Source organism: Diadema antillarum, unplaced genomic scaffold (genome assembly GCF_040938485.1).
Source record: "Diadema antillarum isolate AM-2024a unplaced genomic scaffold, OU_Dant_1.0 seq00001659_RagTag, whole genome shotgun sequence".
In the NCBI taxonomy this organism is placed as follows: Eukaryota; Metazoa; Echinodermata; class Echinoidea; order Diadematoida; family Diadematidae; genus Diadema; species Diadema antillarum.
The window spans coordinates 1,227,449-1,237,729 of record NW_027272359.1 but is presented as its reverse complement, the minus strand read 5'-3'; the positions used below and the strand labels follow the sequence as shown (position 1 = coordinate 1,237,729).

Here is a 10,281-nt window from a genome sequence, read left to right as displayed (position 1 = left end):
CCAAAATTACCTTTCCGAGTCTTACATCTCTCTCTCTCTCTCTCTCTCTCTCTCTCTTTCTCACACACATACATACACACGCACACGCACACACACACACACATTCACACACGAATAAAAAATGTCAATGATGAGCGTGTCGGAATCTCAGCATACTTTGGATAGTTGATCTGTCCATTTCCCCTCATTTACATGCAGCCACTAGCAATAGTATTAGAACAAAAGTGTGTGTAATTGAAGAGCTTGCTTCCAAAAGTCGCTAAATCCATTGAAAATTATGGATTTAGCGCCGTTTGGAAGCAAGCTCTTCAATTATTCTAGGGAAAATTTTTCTTAAGATAATTATTCCTTAACCTTATTCAAGAAATGAGTGCAAGTCAACAGCACAGATTGATATGATCTTGCAGACGTCTTTATTAGAAAACCATCATCATAATTATCATCGCATTTGCTGAACTTCATTAATTACAAGGATCAATTAAAATGTCTATGTCACTATTCATCAATGTCTCAGACAACAATCGTGATTTCGCTAAACCATTGAATTGTTCTAATCATAAGTGAAGCAACTATGACCTGCTCTTCATTCTCATTTCGTCTGTCATGGGAGGTTATGTATTCAATAAAATTTATGATCTTTTGGAGTCAGGAAATTTCCTATATATCTTCTCCAACTGGTTTAAAGTAGGATGTATAATTCCTCTTCGGGACTGTCAAACTGATGATTTTGTCCGGAATATACTTCATATTCTAATTTCGCTAACCGAAAATCATTCGGAATCTATTTGAGTATTTCTCTTTGTGACCCAGTGATTGTTACCAAATTTTACAAGAAAACTTATAATTTCCAGTTTTACATTGATAAAATGAATGCAGGTCCGTAAGTTTTGACAATGTAAGACTAGCGCAAAGTACACCCAATAGAAATCTACTGCATTTTTTTTTTTCACGAAGTAACGGTGAGTCATTGATGATTATAAGTAGTTTCGGATTTCAGAAAATTCGTTGTAATCTCATAATTATCGTCTGCTTGAAGGCCAATGGGCGGAGAGCCGTGGCTACGTCACGCCTTGGTCCGAGAGGAAGCTCTCCCTTAACCTACATGTACGTCAATTTGAAAGAAACAAACCATATAGTGTTGATTACAGTAAAAATCCACTTTGCCCAACATTACATCATTAAGTAGAGCACATCAAAACAAACAGCATAAGAGATGTCATAGAAATCGGATAGGGTAAAATAAGAAAGTCATGAAAATTCGATGTTTCACATATATTTTCGCCAAACACTGATATCAATAACAAACAAAAGGTGAATCAGCTGAGATGATGATGATGCCATATATAGCTGTACAGGTCTCCGATAGACTTGCACACTTTATGTGAAATCAAACTGAGTAGCTTAGACTGATTAAAATGACTTCTAGCAACATTACAGGGGAGATTGTATAATGACTTCGTATCAATGATTTTTAAAGGGAATGAGTTGTATCTACTAAACTGTCAACCAAAACCAAAAGTTGAAATGATTGTAATTACATTGTAAACAAGCCAATCGATAATTGTCAGGAGATGGTATTATCACTTCATCTTCTTGGCATATCATGTATATTATGTGCTTGCTGCCGATAATGTTGTTTTATGAATTTGTGACGTCCGAATGTCATTAACACAGTCTTATGTCAGATTTTATTGAACTCTAGGCTACAGTCTGTTTGCATTTGCATCACGTGTATATTTTGTTTTTATTCAGATAAGCAACAATAGAAAGTTCGAAAAGCACCCTTCCAAGTCGATTTAAATATCATGCATGTCTGAAAGGTGTCATACATACCTAGGCACATACAGCAGCTTGTTGGGAGATCCTTGAACGTCTGAGATCTTATTGGTGCTTACGTCAGCAAGCATAGATGTTGTACTCGTCCCAAACAGAGCTATGGCGCCTGAAATATCAAACAAACGAATTAGAGGCTAAAGTACAAATTCTGTTCGCTAATGTGAACAACATACAATGTTAAAATCATCTAAATCAACCATGCGCTTTAAGAAGCCTACAAATAGCTGCAATGGCATCAGTGTGTGAGCGAGAGTTTGAAACACAGTCTGTTTTCTTATCACTTTCCCAAACTGAATGTATCGTCAGCTCATATTGGACAGATCGTTGGAATGCGATATGTCAGTCTTCAGGAACAATACAGCCAGTAAATATCCATACTTGAAGTAGGAGTAGGCCACCAGGGGCAGAAAAGGCAACAGCATTAGTAGCAGTAGGCATGTTAGTAAAAACGAAACAAGCAGTGATGCCGGCAGAAGTTGTAGAATGAGAATACATAGTAACAGTGCTAGCAAAGGTACATGTATGTAGCAATCATACGCAGTATAGTGTCTGAAGCAGTTAGGCCGGCGTGACATCATCGGCATATATTTAGCCGAGTGTATGCAATTTATATGAGATGCTGATTGTGACGAATATATATGAGCCTATAGTATTGGAATTATTTAATTCACACTTGTTGATAAGGGGTATGGAACTCGAACCCTAACCCTACATTAGCCAACACACCCAATACACTAAAACATCATCGCTGTATGATAGGTTGCTTATACCACACAGACGAGACAGAACATTATGCTATTTATGGAATACATTGATAAGGACGACTACAACAAAATGTACTTCAACAAAGCAAACTTTAATATGCAGATGAATAATAACCACGTACGTATATCTAAAAATGATAGCTTTCAACGTTATTCGATGACCATTTCCAGATACTAACGTGACGCGACAGTACATCGTACAGGTTGGATGGAATTGATTCATTGAGATCTAAGATCGACTTAAAATGTGTAGTTTGTGTGTGTGTGGCCGTACCTGCAACATGCGGGCAAGCCATAGACGTTCCGCTCATTGTCTTGGTGGCATAGTTGTTGTTGTGACCCAAGGAGGTGATGCTGGTACCAGGAGCGAAGATGTCGAGACAGGAACCGTAGTTAGAGAAGGAGGATCGATTGTCGCTACTGTCGGTGGCACCCACAGTGATAGCCTGCGATGTAACACAACGAAGAGAGTCATAGCTTTTATTAGCCATGCTATGCCAAACTGTTGGGGTTTTTTTTTTGGGGGGGGGAGGGAGAGGGGTGTTCATTTATGTGCTTCATATCCTATGAAAAATATAGACTGATTTTCCAAACCCTAGATAATAATAATAATAATAATAATAATAATAATAATAATAATAATAACAATAATAATGAAAATAATGATAAGAATACCTGGTTTTATATTGGCCATTTCACACATGTTTGTAATTCAATGCCCTTTACAGACTATCATTACCCTGGTCACTGGATACATTATTTCCAACCAGCACTGACAGTGCTCATTCTCAACTCTCTGGGGAGAGGGTTTGTATAGATGCGCTCTTCTACACCAATAAATATCATGACCACGCAAAGAAATCTGTTGCAATGGGCAAACTGCTTGCTAAACTGTGACTTTGGCAGTTTAAAAGCGTGCATTGTTATCATTGTTGAATAAATCTGATTCTGTGTTAGAGATGTTAAAAAAGTTTGCTTCAATATGATAACTGATCTTTGCTGTTTCCATCCATTTAATTCCATTTAAGTACGTAGTTTCATTGTTTGGGACATCTCATCATTTATAGTGATTTAAATGAAATCAAAGAAAATAAATATTTTGACTTAAAACACCTTATTTTAATGTTTAAAAAGCCTGGCAAATCTTCTTGCAGAGATGGAAGTTGCAGATCTAAGCACCATCGATGCTTATATATCGTATTACCTCAGCTACGTGTCTGTGTAATTTGACCCCTATACAGTTTTGAAAACTATCACTACCCACATAGGGCGTCAGAATAGATAACTGGCTTGCTTTGCACATACGTGTTGACAGTTGTCATAGTCAGTAGCCATTGCTTTTATTTAATCAAGGTATATTTTGCCTTAAAACACGAGAGGTTTGTTCATACTTTGACACTTTTTGAAACTTATTATATCACAATTACTGGAAGAATGATGCAATGGAAAAGTAACAAGTTGTTTGTAGGTGAATAAATATCAAGCCAGTTTGGGTATAAAATGCCTCATTGTAGCACAAAGTCACGCTGTTTACAGGTGAAAGTCTGTTGGTGTGGTTCTCATTAATATTAATTCATAACATGGACAATATGATGGAAAATTGCGTTTCTTACGGCTGTGACACGAGCAGGTGAATAATTGCAGGCGTTTGCGTTATCGTTGCCCGCAGCCACAGCCGTGGGAACTCCAGAGTTGATCAGGTTGTTGACAGCATTGTCGAGGAGAGTGGATGCACCGCCTCCAAGTGACATGGACGCAACGTCCTTACTTCCAGCATTTGCCTTAACGTAGTCCACTCCTGGAGAAACAGAAAGCATCGATTTTTTTTTTCATCAAAAAACTCTTTTGTGTCAAAGTTGTGGTGATGGCAGCTCCACAGATGGCTTGATTACATGCCGTAATATATACTGATGGTGTCATTCATGTACGATAATCCTTTCCTATTTTCCTTTATATTGAACATTCACCTATGTGTGTAATTTTTCTTGACACTTTCTTTAAGTACAAAGTTGCGAAGGCTAAAGATTATTGGCATAAGTATTGATGGAGGACTATACGCATGCTTTCTCATGATACCAGTATGCTACCATGAAGCGACTTTAGTTTAGTTCGCAATGTAAATGTAGTGTTTTGTGTATCATGCTGTATTCCTTTTTGTTTTGTTCTTATATCAGTATATTTGTTCATCTCGTTTTTTATAAATATGAAAATGATTACCACCAATGCATCTTTTTTTAAATTGATTATCTGGGTCGGCCAGATTTTAAGGAAACTTTTAATTCCTCGTTGGCTGCTTCCCTTCAGCTTTTATGTATTCAAAAGATCCGTCTTTACTCTTTGCTTGTCATGATTGTTAATCAATGTCTTTCTCTGTTGTTGTTTTTTATGCTGAACAAATAAATTCAATTCAATTCAAGATTCTTGACACTGGAGACAGTCGAGACATATTATGATAATAGAGGAATGTAAGTGAGGTTGAGGAGGAAGCCACGATTTGATTTACCGCTGATGACTCCACTGTTGCTTCCAGATCCCCAACATCCGAGCACCTTCACTCCCTTTATGCTGACCGCTGTAGCGACGCCATAGGTGTTGGATCCAACCGTTCCTGCACAGTGAGTGCCGTGTCCGTTGCAGTCGTACTGGGGTTGTCAAGAGAAGACACAATATAAAAAATGTTTATTTTTCAAGACAGTATGGAACGACCTTAGCCATTCCCTCTTCCCTATTTGAAGAACTTGAAAACTATATAATTCACGGTTTCATGATATGAGCACATTGTTTTCAGATGACGTTTGTAGTCTATACGCAAATTTATGTTTATTCGTATATAAAGCACAAATTGATGAGTGGTAGTCAGGTATACATGCAGAAGCACACGCACATATTACAATAACTATATAGAGCTACCCATAGATATTATGTAGCTTCATATGGATATTCATTTAGACACGATGAATATGAATTACATGAGATAAATTTGGTCATATTCGATTTGGGTCATATAAACCGCAAGTTATCCACCAATCACCACCCTGTCTTCCTCTTCGTCGAGCCATTGTCAAAATGAAAGACGTGTTTCGTCAATGACCGTCCTACTTACATTCTTATTATCGCCGGCATAGTTAGCTATTTGTTCGGCACGACCTCCGAAATCATTGTGGGTATCGAGGACCCCAGTATCAATCACCCAGACAGTGTAGTCACTGCCGGTTCCTGTAGAAGACAAAACATTTAGACAATTCATGAGAGTGTGAAGGTAATGAATATCTATATACACCTTGTTTCCCGTTACCACAAAAGTCTGAACACTCAAGTTTCTGATTTCATACTTCTATAACTTTCTAACTAATGATTTTACTTATAAGATTACCTCACTTTGATTTAAAGTTTCTATTGAAAATACCGAAGCGGAGAGAAAACCTAATACTAGATAAACACAGTTTTGAGAAATTTTGCATCAATCCTGGTATTAATCTAACCTTAAATGCAAACCCATTTTACATTGCCACAGATCCATGCCTGCAGTTTATATCCATTTGAATGCAGCATGTAGCTCGTCTTTTTAGGTTTTTTGTAGTTGTTTTTCTTTTCCCCGGGAAACGCAAAGTTGAACTTCTTGCAGTGCACTGGAAATTGAAACTTTTGTGTGCATAAGTTTCATAAAATGAAGACATTTAAGTAAAATGATGCTTGCAGTCCATGCAAATCTATGCTTATTCGTAAAGCGCAGCATGGACCTACAGTCCATGAGCACAGGAAGTCATATCTGGTTGAGTGGTATTCAGGCACATACACAAACACATTCACACACACGTTTGTATTTATACACTTTGTAAATTATACCCATGTAGCTTTATTATAGATAATAATTTAGACAGAATGATTACGAATTACATGAGGAAAACGTTGGCAAATCACATCATCACACACGATCCATGATAGTCTGAAGGATAATCAGTATCCATACACCTTGTTCCTTGTTCCCACAGAAGTCTCGCTATATGTTTATTGCTAAAATAATGAGAAAGCCTACCCTTAGATCAATAACAGCCTTAAAATCTCTATAATCTTCAAGCAACACATAGATAAAAGAAGTTTGGGGAATTTTACATCCATGCTGGTTTTAGACTAACCACTGTACGCAAAACCTACATAGATTGTCACAAAATCCATACCTACACATCTGCATTGAATGTGATGTAGCGCATCTTTTTAGTTTTTGGAGTTTATCTTTCTGGGAGAATAGGGACCTACTACAATTAAATTAATTCTTGCCGATGCGAGTATTTTAAGTTGAAACTTATGCATGCATCAGGTTCCCTTTATCTCCACCCTATGACAACAAAGCACCAAAAAATAATTTGAAATCTACAAGCACGACAAACAAAGATGTTCCGCAATCGTGACAGATGATAATCATGCTTTATATCTGCTAGCCTGGAAAGAATGCTAGGTCAAGTTGAGTACCTCGTGGGCTGTAGTTGTTGTTCAAAGAAAGGCTCCTCTGATCGATACGGTCAAGACCCCACGTGACCTGAGTACGGTACACGCCATCCTCTTCCACGTACTCGACGGCAGGCAGACTCCGAACCTACAGAAAGGGTTATACAGGATATACGATAAGTGTCAACATTGTGTCTAGCACATGTCCAACGTAATACCACAAAACGTGGAAGAAAAGGACTCAGGTCACAATGAACTTTGGCGGACAGGCATTCCCTACTAAACACCAAACACCAACCACCATTTTAGTATGTAGCCACTAAAATACTTTTACTCGATGTCCTCAGCGGTCACGTTTGCGCGAAACATAATTCCATTCCTCGTTTCGTTGAACGTATAGCTATCAGACGTCTTGTCAGGCTAGACTACGCAATATTTTCTGTCACGTCTCACTCCGTACAGCCTCCTATCATGTACTGTCACGCTTTGTTGCGTTCGCTCCGTTTTATTACGACCTACAAGGTTTCTCATTTTGCACAGCCTATTGACTGTCATGACATTTTTTTTTTTGACAAAATCCGACACAACATCCACCAACCACGACTTGTCACGTGTGCCCATCCCACCCATCGCGTTGTCTCACGTCCATCCCGAGTTTTGTTCACGGTGGACTGAAATTTGACTGACTGCCGTGGCCCCTGGGAACATGGTGTTTTTTATTTATTTATTTATTTATTTGTTGGTTTGTTTGTTTGTTTTGGGTTCTTTTTCAATGTTTCGTCCTTCTTGAATAAAGACTATAATTTTTTTTTTCTGAGGACATTATTTCAATGCTCTAAAGGCAAAGCAGAAATCACCATCACTGTTCATTGCAGCAACATGTTATCGGACTTAGAAAAACAATTCAAAACACAAAAAAGAAAGGCAAAATGTTTCAGCAGCGGAAGCTGGAATGTAAGATGATACCTGAACAATTTTTATAGAAGGTGGAATGTCGAGAAAAAGCGCCGTCCACTGTGTGCAGTCATACACCCATTCCATAGATCTCTCTCCCTATCTCTCTCTCTCTCTCTCTCTCTCTCTCTCTCTCTCTCTCTCTTTGGCCACTATCGGAAACAAAGGTTGTTGCTTCCGACCACCCACCGAAGTGAATCGGATCTCAGTCTGAGGAATCCGAATTGGTTGGTCAACTATCGGGTGAATGTCAGACGTGCGGCACGTGATCTTCATAGGACGATCTTGCCTCCTCGGATCACCGCCCGACATGTCTGACGCTGGCCTGATAGTCGACAAACACAAGTCGCATTCATCGGACTGTGATCTCACTTCGGCTGGTGATCGGAAGCGATAAACTTTGCTTCCGATGAAAGACCGATGAGAGAAAATCTCTGTGAAATGGGGGTACAAAATTTGTCTATGCAACACGGGAAGATCTATGAATTTCAGTACGGATTTTGTCAGCCGGACTTAGTCCTTAATCCAGTTAGGAATTATGAGAATGGTCAAGGTGATGATGATGAACGGTATTGAAATAACAATAATAATAATTATGATAAAGCATTATTTTATATTATCATCATTATTAATAATATCATTTCTATTATTATTATTATTATTATTATTATTATCATTATTATTGTCATTATTATTATTATTATTATTATTATTATTATTATTATTATTATTATCGTTATCATTATTATTGTTATAAGGCGTCACTTGTCTGTAGAACATTCAAACGCGACAGACTCCCACAATGTGTCACACATTATTGATAAAGTTGCTGGGTCTTCTGTCCTGATTTGAAGGTATCGAGGTTGTTACAAGTCCGAAGCGAAATCGGTAGAGATTTCCAAAGACATGGAATAGTCATTGGTCATTGGTCATTGGTCATTCATTTCCAAGGGTAAAAATGCAAGTTCCCTCGAAAGAAATAGAATGCACTCACAACTTCTAGGATACGATCCTCCAAATCGGCCGCGAATCCATGCACGACGTGACGCCAAATGTTTCCGACACGCCCACCAGAGATGCGAACAGTAGAGGCGATCTCATCGAGGTTGTACTCGTCCTGGGTGCGTTTCCAGACAATGACACGTCAGATTATTTACTCCACTCATTAATCAACTTCTGGACTAAATGCACATGATTCAACAAAGTGTTACTGACTAGTTGCACCGTGAAGTTTCATTGCAACAAACCAATCCTCACTTCTGAGGTATTATATTTCAACTGTATGGGGAAAATGACGTTTCCTCTCACAAAGGACAGTCATGACAGTTGAGGCTATCACATAATAGATCGCTTCATAAGACTAGTGTTGATTAATACACGCCAATTTTGCAGCTTCAGAATTGTTCTATAGTTCTGCTGAAAATGATGGTTCTTTGAAGATAGCGATAATCTCGTCAGTCACATTGAATACTTGATGTAAGTGTTACTACTCTTTTAGGGACGGTGTCGAATCTTTTCAGTTAAATGCGTTTGTTTCACCGAGGAAGAAACATAATATTTTGTCAAATTTTCTGAGAAAAAATCTGAGACTCGTATCCTTGAAGCATGAAATCAAGTATCAATTAATATCAATTTAGTGTACTACAATATTAAATTAGTTTAAATTAATTGGTATAGATTAACACTAATCAACTGAGGCCTATGTTCTTCAAAGTTACCCTGATCTTGATGAGGTATTTGCCTGGGATAGGCTCTGAGTTGCGGTACAACGGGGCGAGCTCGGCCGAGGCGGCTGCCACGAGGAGGATTGCAAAGAAGGTCAACATGATGTCTGCACAAGTCAAGAGAGAAAGAGAAGTAGAAGAAAGGTTGGATGGCGTGGGGGGGGGGGGGGCGGGCGGAAGGAGCTGAGGGAGGGAGGTTTACGGTTTCCGTGTCATACACGAACCAACGAATGCCCAACGAGTACGAAAATTCGAAGATACGTTGGCATCCGTTGTTAATCGTTTAGAACATGTTTCAGGTTCGTTATATTCCCTATACTGTTCGTAGGGATTCGCAGAGATACGATGGATCCGACTGTTTTTTTTTTCATAGTGGACATATTAAAACTTTGAGTGGATGACAAGGAATCAACCAATATTTAGCTCCATGTGTCATTCATCTGTATTCAGTGAATAAAAATGGTAACGATTGGGATAAATTCCCCTGTGCGGAGACTCTGCCCATGAATGATGAATGCAGCGCATACGGCTTTTTCTTATATTATGTTCAAATTTAT

General features: G+C 38.4%; 1 protein-coding gene across 1 annotated transcript; it reads right to left on the bottom strand.

The window, feature by feature from the left end:
• Positions 1-1,058: 1,058 nt before the first annotated feature.
• Positions 1,059-9,826, bottom strand: LOC139711446 (aqualysin-1-like). Its single transcript, XM_071623328.1, has 9 exons — positions 9,719-9,826; positions 8,995-9,117; positions 7,071-7,194; positions 5,704-5,816; positions 5,104-5,242; positions 4,214-4,398; positions 2,875-3,046; positions 1,834-1,942; positions 1,059-1,098 (listed from the first exon to the last, which is right to left on the bottom strand). The coding sequence occupies exons 1-9, from the start codon at positions 9,824-9,826 to the stop codon at positions 1,059-1,061; spliced, it is 1,113 nt and encodes a 370-aa protein (XP_071479429.1).
• Between the last annotated feature and the right edge of the window lie 455 nt (positions 9,827-10,281).

Bases quoted from the DNA above. Each gene is read 5' to 3' on its own strand.
- LOC139711446 (XM_071623328.1), bottom strand. From the start codon at position 9,826: ATGTTGACCTTCTTTGCAATCCTCCTCGTGGCAGCCGCCTCGGCCGAG. The intron at 9,118-9,718 runs GTAACTTTGAAG...AAACGCACCCAG, and splicing joins AATACCTCATCAAGATCAGG to GACGAGTACAACCTCGATGA. The intron at 3,047-4,213 runs GTAAGAAACGCA...GTTACATCGCAG, and splicing joins CACCTGCTCGTGTCACAGCC to GCTATCACTGTGGGTGCCAC.